General features: G+C 38.2%; 2 protein-coding genes across 3 annotated transcripts in view; one reads left to right on the top strand and one right to left on the bottom strand.

The window, feature by feature from the left end:
- The window catches only part of gls2a (glutaminase 2a (liver, mitochondrial)), a 44173-nt gene extending 42882 nt beyond the window's left edge, over positions 1–1291 (top strand). For both annotated transcript variants that reach the window (XM_057830570.1, XM_057830568.1), the window contains exons 17-18: positions 507–570; positions 713–1291. In XM_057830570.1, coding sequence (XP_057686553.1) covers positions 507–570; positions 713–869 — 221 coding nt within the window. In that variant the 3' untranslated portion in view covers positions 870–1291. The remainder of the gene's footprint in view (positions 1–506; positions 571–712) is intronic.
- A 3347-nt stretch (positions 1292–4638) lies between these two features.
- Positions 4639–11466, bottom strand: spryd4 (SPRY domain containing 4). Its single transcript, XM_057857094.1, has 2 exons — positions 11292–11466; positions 4639–6766 (listed from the first exon to the last, which is right to left on the bottom strand). The coding sequence occupies exons 1-2, from the start codon at positions 11419–11421 to the stop codon at positions 6216–6218; spliced, it is 681 nt and encodes a 226-aa protein (XP_057713077.1). The 5' UTR covers positions 11422–11466; the 3' UTR covers positions 4639–6215.
- Positions 11467–13934: the final 2468 nt, after the last annotated feature.

The raw sequence follows: 13934 nt of genomic DNA, 5'->3' as shown, positions 1-13934 counted from the left end.
ACATTTGAGTATTTTTTTAAGGCATTTTTTTTAGTACGTTCTGCCTGTATGCATCTAAACAAAACAAACTGAGAGTGCACGGTCGTACTTTGGGTGTCAAATTCGCCTCATGTAGACATTTCGCCGATGTAGGACATTTTGGCAGAACACCGGGAGAGCTTGGCTATGAACACGCTTCTCTCAGTGCCATTGATCTGTAAGGGTTAAAATAAAAGAATTTTAAAAAAAAATCATGCATGAAAGGTTTAATGACCCTGAATACAAGCCGCCATGACATAACTCGACATGCTGACTTGCTGAGGAATATGTAAAATAACAGAGAGATTCAGGTTCTCAACTGTAAAAATACGGTTACTGTAATACCTTTGTTTCAAACCTGTTTTGTAGAATAGTTGAATAGCCCCACACTCAACCAGACTTTAGTTTTCCCCAGAGAATTTACTAGAGCTTGGATGAGACCTTTTTTGTGTTCACAGCGCGGAAATAATTGCACTTTTTTCCTTTAGGTCATGTAGAAGCTGTGATCTTCCTAACTGAAGAATGTAAAGTTAATCCTTTCATCAAAGATAGGTAAACTGTTCACCATTTACACTGTGTATTAATTGATGTGACATTTAACTCAGTCACAGCCATTGGTGGCACTAGACGTCCAATGCATTTTGACTGGGAGGGGTGAATGTGGTAGTGAAAATATAAGTTATATATCTCTCAGATGGGGGAACACTCCTCTAGATGATGCCGGACAGTTTGGCCATCATGTCATCGCCAACATCTTGCAGCAGTACCAGCACGTGTACAACGACAGTGAATCGTCAGACTACAAGGAGGAGCAGAAGACCAATGTGGACACGCTGAAGAGCCTCAACTGAGGATCACATGAGGTTTAAATGTAAACTTGAGCACTTGAAAGGTAGCAGCGTTGAATGTAGAGTTTCAGATATAGTTGAGGCAACTTACGCTGTAACTGCTCTCTTGGAGGGAAAGATCAGTTCATATTTTAACCACATTTTTAATACTGTAGTTTGGGGAGTTGGGAAAATAAGCTCATAGTAACACCAAAGAAATATAATGCAAGGGAAGGATACAGCACAATGAACTACAACAATAGTAGTGAAAATATTGTTAAATCAATAACTGAGTGACTTGTCAGTATTATTATTTATAGTTCTTTTATTCAATTCTATTTAACCGTGCAGATGTAATTGATGTTAATTGAGGGTACAGTGTATCACAAAAGTGAGTACACCTCTCACATTTCTGCAGATATTTAAGTATATCTTTTCATGGGACAACACTGACAAAGTGACACCTTGACACAATGAAAAGTAGTCTGTGTGCAGCTTATATAATATTTTTTTTATTTTCCCCTCAAAATATAGCCATTAATATCTAAACCCCTGACAACAAAAGTGAGTGCACCGCATCGGAACTACATACATCCCTAAATGTCCAAATTGAGTACTGCTTGTCATTTTCCCTCAAAATGTCATGTGACTTGTTACAGGAGTGCTGTCAGCATTGCTGCAGAGATTGAAGAGGTGGGGGGGTCAGCCGGTTAGTGCTCAGACCATACGCCGTACTCTACATCAAATTGGTGTGCATGGCTGTCACCCCAAGAGGAAGCCTCTTCTGAAGACGGTACACAAGAAAGCCCGCAAACAGTTTGCTGAAGACATGTCAACAAAGTACATGGATTACTGGAACCTATGGTCTGATGAGACGAAGATTAATTTGTTTGGTTCCGATGGTGTCAAGCATGTGTGGCGGCGACCAGGTGAGGAGTACAAAGATAAGTGTGTCATGCCTACAGTCAAGCATGGTGGTGGGAATGACCCCCCCCACCACCCCACCTCTTCAATCTCTGCAGCAATGCTGACAGCACTCCTGTAACGAGTCACATGACATTTTGGAGGGAAAATGACAAGTAGTACTCAATTTGGACATTTAGGGATGTACGTAGTTCCCATGCAGTGTACTCTCTTTTGTTGCCAGGGGTTTGGATATTAATGTTTATATTTTGAGTTATTTTGATGGGAAAATATATTACCTCTATTATATAAGCTGCACACAGACTACTTTTCATTGTGTCAAGGTGTCATTTTGTCAGTGTTGTCCCATGAAAAGATATATTTAAATATCTGCAGAAATGCGTGGGGTGTACGGACTTTTGTGATACACTGTATATACTCTAAGCACACTGGGGAGCAAAATTTTTGTTGGGTGAGGTCTGGCAGCTGTCTTTTTGGTTGCGGAATCCAATCTGTTTTCTCTATTACCGTAATTCTCGGACTGCATGACACACCTGACTAAAAGCTGCCATCCGCCAACTTTGACACGCAAACAGCATTTGTTCATAGATGAGCCGCACTTTGCGCTGCTGTCCTCACTGTGTGATATTTACAATTTTACACCACAAGATATTAACCGGTAACACTTTATTTGACAGCGGTCATAAGACTGTCATAAGATCATCATCATTATGACATGACACCGTCATGAGCATTAATGAATTCCTACGACAGATGTCATTTAGTGTCATCCAGCAAATGATCACACTTTTGAGTGGATGTAAACGATCAGAGCTGGACATAAATGGAGTTACTGACAAAATTTATCATAATTACAATTGTCTTTTGACAGTTTTATGACGTCTTTGTCAAATAAATTGTTACCTATTAACCCAAATAAATCAACAAGTAAGCCACACAGGACTATAAATACCGCATACATATCTATATATAGATAGATATATATGTACCGCAGAGTGAAAAAGTAGCTGCTTATAGTCCAAAAATTACAGTACATCAATTATATTATCCCTCATTTTCTTAAATAGTAAAAAAAGAAATACTGCACTTAACATGTAATTGTTCATATATGAATTTTCAATATTAGTATAAAATTATATATGAAACAGGCATGACTGCAATGTTTAACACTACAGTACTACGTTTTTGACCACTGTAATTAAACTGTAATTATGGAATCAGCATGCCAATTCTATATTTTAATCAGCATAAAAATCTAGCTCAACATCATTTCCCCAAAAATTGTAATACCACTCAATTTTAGACTTGGTCACTTCATTAAAATTACTCATTATGGTGCTGTACTGTGGAGGTAATATTTAGTTCCATTTGTGATGTAACATAGATTATGTGCTGTATATAGCTGTATTGAGTGTTTATACTTCAATAGCAAGAAAAAGCCAATTTCTATCAGACATTTTTCTTCCACCTTGATTTACGTAAGTTTATATTGGCTAAAGCTGGTCATGTGACTTGTGGCCCGACTGGAATTCTTATGCCTTTTCATAATAGCTATTGTGCTATTTAACGTAGCTCAGGCTCAACTACACTGCTGGCCAAAAGTATTGGCACCCCTGCAATTCTGTCAGATAATGCTCATTTTCTCCCAGAAAATGATTGCAACTACAAATGTTTTGGTAGTAATATCTCTTATTTATCTTTTTATTTATTTATTTTGCTTGCAATGAAAAAACACAAAAGAGAATGGGGGGAAAAAATCATTATCATTTCACACAAAACTCCAAAAATGGGCTGGACAAAAGTATTGGCACCCTTTGAAAAATCATGTGATGCTTCTCTAATTTGTGTAATTAACAGCACCTGTTACTTACCTGTGGCACAAAACAGGAGGTGGCAATAACTAAATCCCACTTGCATCCAGTTAAAATGGATTAAAGTTGACTCAACCTCTGTCCTGTGTCCTTGTAATACATTGAGCATGGAGAAAAGAAAGAAGACCAAAGAACTGTCTGAGGACTTGATAAGCAAAATTGAGGAATGTTCCTGTGTCTACCGTGCACAGTGTCAACAATAAGTGTAAAGGCACTGTGACTAACCTTCCTAGATGTGGACGGAAAAGAAAAATTGACGAGAGATTTCAACGAAAGATTGTACGGATGGTGGATGAAGAACCTTGACTAACATCCAAACAAGTTCGAGCTGTCTTGCAGTCCGAGGGTACAACAGTGTCAACCCGTACTATCCGTCGGCGTCTGAATGAAAAGGGACTCTATGGTAGGATACCTTGGAAGACCCTACTTCTGACACAGGGACATAAAAAAGCCAGGCTGGAGTTTGCCAAAACTTACCTGTTTAAAAAGGTTTTACAAGAATGTTCTCTGGTCAGATGAGACAAAAGTAGAGCTTTTTGGGAAAAGGCATCAACAGAGTTTACAGGGGGGAAAAACGAGGCCTTCAAAGAAAAGAACAGCATCCCCACAGTCAAACATGGCTGAGGTTCCCTGATATTTTGGGGTTGCTTTGCTACCTCTGGCACTGGACTGCTTGACCGTGTGCATGACATTATGAAGTCTGAAGACTACCAACAAATTTTGCCCTATAATGTAGGGCCAAGTGTGAGAAAGCTGGGTCTCCCTAAGAGGTCATAGGTCTTCCAGCAAGACATAAATGAAGATATTACTACCAAAGCATTTGTAATTGCAACTATTTTCTGGGTGAAATTGAGTATTTTCTGACGGAATTGCAGGGGTACAAATACTTGTGGCCAGCAGTGTATAATAATATCCTTTCAACGTGGAACAATAATAGAACAAGATGTGGATTCAGATTCTAAACTGAACACCTGTTACTGTGTTGTCATGCTGCGAATAAAAGTCAGTAAAAGTCAGTATAAATGATATTTTAATAAACAATATACAGTATTAACATGAGCTTGTAGGTAGCACCAAAAAAGATGTGTTAAGCAACTGCCATTCGGCTGACCAATGCATATCTGAGCCGACTGAGTGAGACTGTTAAAAATCAACCCGCAAAGAATCAGACGCGTTTAAAGACGTCTGTGAAGTCAGTTCCCATCAGACGCACATTTATATAAAACAGTCAACGCTACGTTAGTGCTGTAAAACGTTTTGTTTGTGCTGCTATTAGCAATTCTTTTATAGGTCAATGTGAGGTCAACACAACCCCCCACCCCCAATTTGATTAAAAATGGCTAAAAAATGTTGTCAATCGTCTATGCTTTGTTTGTGCTGGTTCGTGCTGTAAAAAGTTTCATTTGTGCTGCTATCGTTTTTAAGATATTAATTTTGGGTGATGACATCACGCAGCCCCCCCCCATTTATTGCAAAATGGACCCAAAATGGTGCCATTCATTTATTCTTTGTGCTGTAAAAATTTTCATTTGTGCTGCTATCGTTTTATAAATATTAATTTTGAGTGATGACGTCAATCGCAGCCCCTCCGTTGCGGCTGATGGAGGGTACCAACTCTCTCAGTAACAGAGGGGTGTCCCAACAAAGCCCCCCATTTACTGCAAAATGGACCCGAAGGAGTGCTACTTGTTTGTGCTACGTTTGCGCTAGTTGTTGGGCCACCCCTCTGTCACTGAGAGTTGGTTCGGACGCTCCGTCAGCTGCGGGAGTTGTATACGGACAAGCCGCGCAACGTCATCACTCAAATTACCATCTCAAAAACAATAACGGCACAAACAAAACTTTTTAAAGCACATACCAGCACAAATGATTAACACCGTTTTTAGTCATTTTTTATCAAAATGGGGGGCTGGTTGGGGCTCATGTTGACATATAAAAGAATTGTTAATACATTAAAAACGACAACAGCTTAAACGAATGACATTTCTATAAATTTGTGTCTGATGAGTGGCCAACTTCACCGAGGGTTTATTTTTGAAGTCGTATATGAGTCACTTGTATATACTGCTGAGGTTGCAAACTTTAAGAAAATGTTCAAGTTGTAAACTTTTCCATGTGAAGTGATATGAATAAACCAGGAATAAACCAAAGTGAAGTTGGCTCTTAATAAATTCTTCTGCTATCACAAGTATAGTATGTAATTTATTCAGAGTAAGTGTTGTTGTAGTTAGTCAAATGTATATTGAAAACACTCCTTAATGGCAATAGACGTCCAATCCATTCACCGTCAATGGCAGCCAAAAAGTTGATGGCTAACGTCAATATAATGCTTAAGCATTATTCTGACTAAAACATAAATGTCATGCAATAACTGTTCTACCTTTACTTTCAATTCACAATTGGCTTGAATTATGAGGGTTTTTTTTTTTTTTTTTTTGGGACTCACAAGAAATTGTAGGCCAAATTGTGAGATGCAAGCAGGCTTGGGATACACTGCAGCTTGAGTAAAGTGACCCCCAAAAATAGGCTCATTAAGGCACTGTTTTACACCCATCTATCTTGCATGGATTCCGATCTATAGTTGCCCCTTGAGACCCTCTGGCTCTTCCAGGCCCGAGTGCGTGAGCAGCTCCCCATCCCAAAGTCCAAACGCAGGGCAGAGGGGGGTCTTGAAGTGAGCTTTAATGATGTTAACGACCTTTCCTTTCTCAATGTCGACCAACCCCAGAAGCCCTGCCTCAAAGTCCAGCAGGATGCCCACACGGTCCGCCTTGCCCACCAGGGTTACTGGAAGCATCTTATTGTTGGTCATAGCGAACCACTTGCGCTGAGCGAAGCCAAACACCCAAGAAGAAGCGCTGGTGCCCACGCAGTCGTCTCGGGACATGTGGGCTTCGGCCACGCCCACGCGAAACTCCTGCGACTTTTTGACCGTCACCTCCCAGTAATGGCGTCCACCGGAGATCTGCTCGTCGCCGAACACCACCGCCCAGTCTCGGAAACGCTCGGGGTTGGCTTGCACGTGGCTGGGGTCCAGACCCAACATGCGGTAAATGACGCCCGTGTCTTTCTTGAAGAGGTCTAGACTGCTGTGAGCGGTCCTCTCGTCCAGGCGGAATTGCACATCTGCACACAAACCGGACCATGAAGACTATTTAAATAGCAATTAAAAATATTTAATGTAAGAATTTAAATATTTTTTCAAGTCTATTTGTTTATAGCCCTTCACAAAAACATAGCATAAAAGAACATTACTGATTTGCTAACAAATCTGTTTTGGGCTCAGATTTTAAAAAATGAACAACAGGCAAAGAACCAATAAAGAGCAAACAATTTTTTTTTTTTTTTAAATGACCAGATTGATGCACACCAATTTTCAAGGGCGTGGGTATGGTCTCAACATTGGTAGGGGGCGATTTAACAGCATAACCAGCATTTAGACTTTTTGCTGGGACCGGGACATTAATACGACCAAACAGATTGGGTGAACGGGGGTCCGGGCTACATTTGTCACAAATATGAACCTAATTAATTGATAGGCTATTGTTACAAGCCACCGTCAGCGGCACTGATTTAGTCATTTCATATCCTGTTTTATTTTGGTAGGGTACTCTCTGTTCACTTCAGTCAGCTTTGTCATCCTCCCCTAATCACCTGAGTGCCTGAACCCGTTTCCCATTAGATGCACTCCTTAAATACCCCTCTTGTCTGTTGTCATTTGCCAGTTCGTTTTCAGTGTTTAGAGATTATTTGGAAACTACGCCACAGCCAACCTTGAAGTTAAGTTTTTTGCCTTGCTATGTTTTTGCCTTTGACTGTTTGTGTTGGAACTTTGAATTTTGTCATCACGTTTCTTTTTCTGAATTACATGTTTATTGGACAGTGTTAAATTAACACTGTCACAGTGACACACTGTGTTGCCACAGTGTGGATACTGTGTCATTGAATACTGACACCTGCTGGACATAAAAAAAAATCCCTACAGGCAACCCACTTGACAGTCTGACACTGAATTGATGACATAGCATGTAAAATCAAATCATTTAAGTCTTTGCATTCATATTGCATTATTCCATATCTTTAAATTATGTGAACATATATTATAATGTGAAAATGTAAGTAATAATGAATGGGTGAATGAGGATGCTTGTGGACTTTTCTGATAAAATTTTATTCAAAAACATAGTTTTTTTTTAATGTTTAAAATTTAGTTGGTTCCTTTTTATTTTTTAAACAAGTTATTTCACCTGCTGTGGACAACACACACTGGCATGGAACCAACTATGCCAGCATGCACAAGAATTTCTTAGCCAGTTGAAAGAGGTTTGGATAAAATGTCCATTGGCTCCTCAGGTGTTGAAGAAAATCTGCATTGCGTGCCATGTTTGGCTCAGCCATGCATCGTTGCACTTTTGCAATTTCATCTACAGTTGCATTGCCTCCTTGACTCCCCACATCGTCATCTAAGTGCTACCATAGCCCATCAGAAAAAACACTGAAGTGGACAAAAAATAAATTGTAGCTTAATTACCGATTTCTAATAAATTACCAAAAAAGCTACTGTGGGAAAGTAAAGGAATGGCTCTATACCTGTGTTTATCTTGGGATTATCAAAAACTTCGTTCTAATGCTTGGCCCAATAATGCTTCAGCATTGAGGAGGTGGCTACTGTTTGTATATGACAGGTTGAAAGTACAAAAGCAACATTTCACGTGCAAAAAAATAACTTTGATAATACGAAAAATTGTTCTTGGAGCTGCGCGACGCAACCCCTCCAACACGATCAGACCCGGATTCGTATCCGCACACGACGCATCGAGGACGAAAGGTGGATGCTATGACCACTAACCTAGCACGTTACATGCCAACGAATACTCTTGAAGGCATTAAAAGGGATATTTCCACGCACCGCAAATGACGGACCCGCGTGTACCCGTCACACTAATAAACTAAGCGTTATCTTAAGATTAGTTGTATTTTGAATGGAAGATGACAAGTGCGTTTTCCTGTGTTACGTCCATTTCCACAGCATGTAGACAACGGGGAAGTAACCGTGAGATGTGGATTGTTTCAGCAGCTCCATCGCGTTGACAGACGCGCTTCCTTTTGATCCAGTTTGCCGCGTCATGACTGTGTCGACACAGTTCAATGAGTTCATGCATCGGTCACGTGATTTTCTTGTAGCGATACGCGCACCAACGCAGGGGTTGCGCCATGAGCTCGGCGCGCGCGCCGGCGCATTAGTGTCACCAGACCCATCACTAGTGTTAATCTTTCGTCTTGTGCATTTGAGTCCAGCCGTGTGTACCCCAGTCCTTGACAGCTATATGATCAATGCAAAATAAATCTGTATTGACTTAAAGTAACTTTCATTTGTATTGGTTCAGGTGATACACCGTTCGATTCAAACCTTTGTTTTCAAAAACTACTAAAGAGACATTTTTAAAATTTCCAGAATAAATGTCTGTTTTTTTTTGGCACATTTAAATTGTAGAATTGGAACATATCTTAAATTATATTAACATATACAATAAATACAAACTTGTTAATAATCTCTTTACTATCCAAAAATGCAAAAAAATAAACATTTGTCTTAAGACCACTCAACATTGTCTGTCTAAATAAATAAACTGAATATAACTGAAAAATACGTCTTAGTCAGGGTATAACAAAAATAAATATGGAGCCTTTCTTCAGGTAAAACACTACTGCTTTTGTCCACGAGCACAGCTCAACTCAACAAAAAATGAAAACTTTTTACCTTGATTATGATTAATGTATGATTATCTGAAAAAATGTCTGCATAGGCTGCAAATAAAACTTTTTTTTTAAAATAAATAACGTAGAAAATAAATAAATACATTATAAATAAATGCAAGTAATCAATATAGAGTGATTAACGGCCAGGCCAATATTTGGAAAAGTGACGCGTATCGGCCTTCTTTTTAACCCGACTGGCCAATATGAAAAAAATCTATTTAAACTGGGTTATTTCGGCTCAGATGCGCCTCTCTCTCCTGCACTCATATTCACAAAGCTTAAATGATAATGGTAAACGGAGTTACATTGTATTGCCTTTCCACCGTTTTAAGGCCCTCAGAGCCATTCACAAAGCGCTTATTTCTGAGTCTAGGATGTTCAGGCACTTCTGGAGCTATTATTTTATATTTGCGTGACTCCATAAATATCCTTTAGGTATTTCAATGAAGTTCAATGTTTGCATTACTCATTTTTTACACCAATTCTTACACTTTTACTGCAAATGAATATCGGTACCAAAAATCTCTTAACTACTATCAATCGGTATTGGTCCTGAAAAACCCATATTGGTCGATCTCTAGTTATCGGGCAATCAAATATTGATGCAGGTCAGACATTCAATATCAAAATTAGTGGTGTGCTCCCCACCTTCACAACATTGACATCTTTTTACATTACTTGCAGTAGCTGCTAATGACAGAAAAAAAAAAAAGAAGAAAAAAAAAAAATCTAATATCCGACCTCTTCGAAGGTGGCGGAGGACGCGGCATGTTGTCTCTGTCAAGTCATCAGCCAATCAGATGTGTGTTTAAGTTTAAGGGGAGGAAAAATGGACCGGCACATTAAGCAAGTGAAAAGGGGTAAATGTAGGTCGAAGGTAATGAAAATAATTCACTTGTAAATGGTAGTCAGTTTTACATATTGGAAGACAATCTAAATTACCTAAATAACTGAACTCATTATATAATACAAATACGGTTGCTTAAAAGTTGGTGGGAAAAATTTGATCATCCTGAAAAGTTGGTAGAGTTATGTCCCTACTTGCTCTATGGATACCTATAATTTTTCAGCCTAAAAATGTTTCCATTTCAGGTCTTAATTTTTTCCATGCTAAATGTTACTTATTCGGATCCCATCATACAGTCATGGTATTTGTCATATAACTTTGATCAGAATTTCCTTAAATTATTTTTGAGGCAGTTTGGTTTGTGTATGGGGGGGGGGGGGGTTACATGTTGTGCTCAAACTGAGTGATTGATTACATGGTCAAGCAACCAACAAAAACAATGGGCAATTCCGCTAATCAAAATGCCCATAACTTCGATCATACCCTAGTGAAATCCATACTTTTGATTACTGTTCTTTAAGCCTTTTACAGAAATGTCATTCGTTTAGGAACTAGTTGAGTTAATATACAGTATATGTCTACATACGTGCAAATCAAAACATCAAAAATCAGCCCAGAGGGCAATTGTTGGTTTTTGTCATTTTTAATTGAAATGTGAAAAAACTGACATTAGAATGTTTTTATTTTATGTTGGATCATGTTTTTAAAATCACATTTTAGTCGCGTTTTTAAACAAATGAGTGGAAATGTAAATTAATAAATAATGCGCCGATTAGAGCGATACACACACCTTCATATTTCTTAATATTGGGTGCCCAATTTGATTACATAGAGTACCATTTATCCTATTTCAAATATGACGTTTTGTATGAAAACGAAAGTTGAACACGTCAGATTCGGGTCTATTTTACTCTGCGAGGGGCGTAATGCACTAATTTGTTCCCTACGACTTCCGTCCTGGACGGACGAGAAAAACACAAGCAGCTGTCTGACCTCTGAGCATCCACGAGTTCGCAACTATCATCACATCGACCGTGCACTTACTGTTTCCAGTCGACGCGGCGAATTGTCTCATTGCCTGCCAGAGAACAGCATGTCTCTGTCTAGCAGCCAGAAAGCTGACAGCACGTCCAGCCTGGCAACACAAGGGAATCACACTGTGAGATGTCGCCATGTTTCCTTGCTCACGTGCCTACTCCGCTTCCGCTTATGAAAACCAGAACATGGTGACTCTATCGCCCTCTCCAGCCTTGGAGGAGAACAGTCGACTGCACCGCGGACAGCTACCTTGCTAAACATTGTTTTTGTCAACCTTTTTAATTTTTGTCTTAGTCTTTTGGACGACAATACTTATAAGTCTTAGTTATATTTTAGTCATTTCATGTGTTTGTCTTCATCAAGTTTTTTTTTGTTGACGGAAATTCAGACTAATTTCTTGTAGTTTTAGTTGAAGTTTACTTAAAATGTTTTTGTCTGTAAAGTATAAAAAAATTCGGCCAAAATTAAATAAATAGATAAATACAGGGTTCCAGCAATTTTTCATGTATATTGACAGACGAGCACATATTGTACCGTCTACAAGGATAACGCTAACATGGTGATAATACACACTCAGCAGGAAAACAGCAGATTATTTTCAATTAATTATACCCACCTGGACGCCTCAAACTGTATAGAAAAAGGTGTCAGAAGACGCTCGCCATTAGCATTAGCCTAATGCTAACGTGAACGTAAATGTTATGCTAACGTGAGGAGTTACATTTAGTGTATGAGGCTAAAGCAACATTGCCAAGATAGTAAAAAAAATCTTACGCTTGAGTGACACAACCGGACACTGCAACTATGCAGGCTAATTACACATAAAACATCACATATTGTAAACATGTGACAGAAACCATGGCACATTTTTGTGTGGTTCTCATCAGATGAAAACTAGCATTTGTCTCGTTATGTCTTAGTCTCCAAAGACACATCTGTAGCTTGTTATCGTCTCGTCATAGTCATGGAAAAAAAATTTGTGGAGGAAATATTTTCATTGAAGTAATCGTTGACAAAAACGACACTTGTTGGAGAAACTGACATCCCTTTGACGTACTGTATTGAAACTAATAATAAAAAACTCTTTAACTCGATTGCTTTGCTCTATTTGTTGCTCTAATTCTTCTTGGGAAAGATACCAACTCAAATTGTTATTCCCCTATTATTCGGGGATGGCTCAGAATGAAAATCGGTAGTTTTATTCTATGCATATATATGAATTGATTCTGATTCTTTGTCTTGAAATAGCTGCTCAGTTAGTCATGGACGGATCACAATACATTTTTGAGGTATATTTTTGGGATTTGTCCACATATTCTTAATTTTTTTTTTTTTTTTTTTTAACTTTCTTTTTTCTTTTATTTTCCTTTCAGGCATAAAAAAATCCAAACAAACATACAGCAATCATACTGTATGTGTTTACATTTAATTCAACCCGAAAAGAAAAGGGCAGATGGGAGAAGCCGAAGCTTATTGAATCCCGCCCCCCAATATACCTTAGGACGCAGAAATTATCGAATAACAATTGTTGACATTTCAGATTGTGTAGTTATTATTACAAGGATTTTTATTTATTTATTTATTTATTTATTTTATTTTATTTTTTATTTTACCCTGCCCTTGATTGTTCATTTTCCCAATAGTGCATCAGTGCTGATTAACTACATGAATTAATTGCAGACTTGGTGTTGCCTGAAGTTTTCGAGTTAGACAGGAGAGGTCATGCATGCTCTTCAGTTGTGCTGAAATGTCTCTGAGCTGATGAGACGTTTAGGGGCAAGCCAGGCGCTTGTAGTTCATTTTGAATTTGCGCATTTTAAAGTCATGTTATTTACTGGATTGATTAATTAAATTTGGCTCACATGTACTTCTACCAACTTGAAATTTTTAGGTATGTATTTTTTAAATCTTCTATCAAATTACACATTTCAGTAACAGTAATTTAATGTAACATTTCCAAAATAGGACTTAAATGGTTCGCTGCACTCCAGTGGGACAACTGAATTACATTATTTTGTTTTTGGGAAGTGGAGATATCTTTTCCAAGGAGATGAATGATGTATGTAATTCATATTTGTTGACAAAATTTAAGATGAACCTTTAATGGTACAGTAGTAGAGGGTACTATTTACTTATTCACTACCATTGATGGTGATGGACGTAAAAATCGTTGTGTTTAGAAAATCCTTATGTAGCTACATAAGATGTACATTCTGCATAGATGTACTCACGCGAATTTAAAATATTGAAATAAAAATTAATAGATAAGTATATGAATAAATAGCATCAAACAAAACAATCCTCAAGATGAATTTTAAAAATAAATAAATAAATAAATTAATTAATTAATTAATTTGTACGGACATAAATGATCACAAAGCAGGTAATGTTTTCTATGTTCTTTATGTAGACAGAAAAATTAGGTTTCTTTCATGCAGGAATTTTGATACCCGAAAACATTATTCTTGTCCCAAATATTTAGGCATTGTGAGAAATAATCATCTTATCTCCCTATAGTGCACGGTCCCTGGAAATTACACCAGTGTCATTGACTGATTGCTGTCAACCCTTTCAGTCAAAATGATTTGGACGCCTATTACCGTCAGTGGCAGCCAATGAGTTAAATCAGCCATTTCAAAAAATGTCCAT

This window comes from Corythoichthys intestinalis, chromosome 2 (genome assembly GCF_030265065.1).
Source record: "Corythoichthys intestinalis isolate RoL2023-P3 chromosome 2, ASM3026506v1, whole genome shotgun sequence".
Lineage (NCBI taxonomy): Eukaryota > Metazoa > Chordata > Actinopteri > Syngnathiformes > Syngnathidae > Corythoichthys > Corythoichthys intestinalis.
The sequence above is the reverse complement of the archived record's forward strand: the minus strand, read 5'-3'. Positions and strand labels throughout refer to the sequence as shown.

What these genes read in the sequence shown, in the direction of transcription:
- spryd4 (XM_057857094.1), bottom strand. Translation starts at nt 11,421, where the DNA reads ATGGCGACATCTCACAGTGTGATTCCCTTGTGTTGCCAGGCTGGACGT. An exon ending in CGCCGCGTCGACTGGAAACA is followed by an intron (nt 6,767 to 11,291) that starts GTAAGTGCACGG and finishes GTTTGTGTGCAG; the next exon opens with ATGTGCAATTCCGCCTGGAC.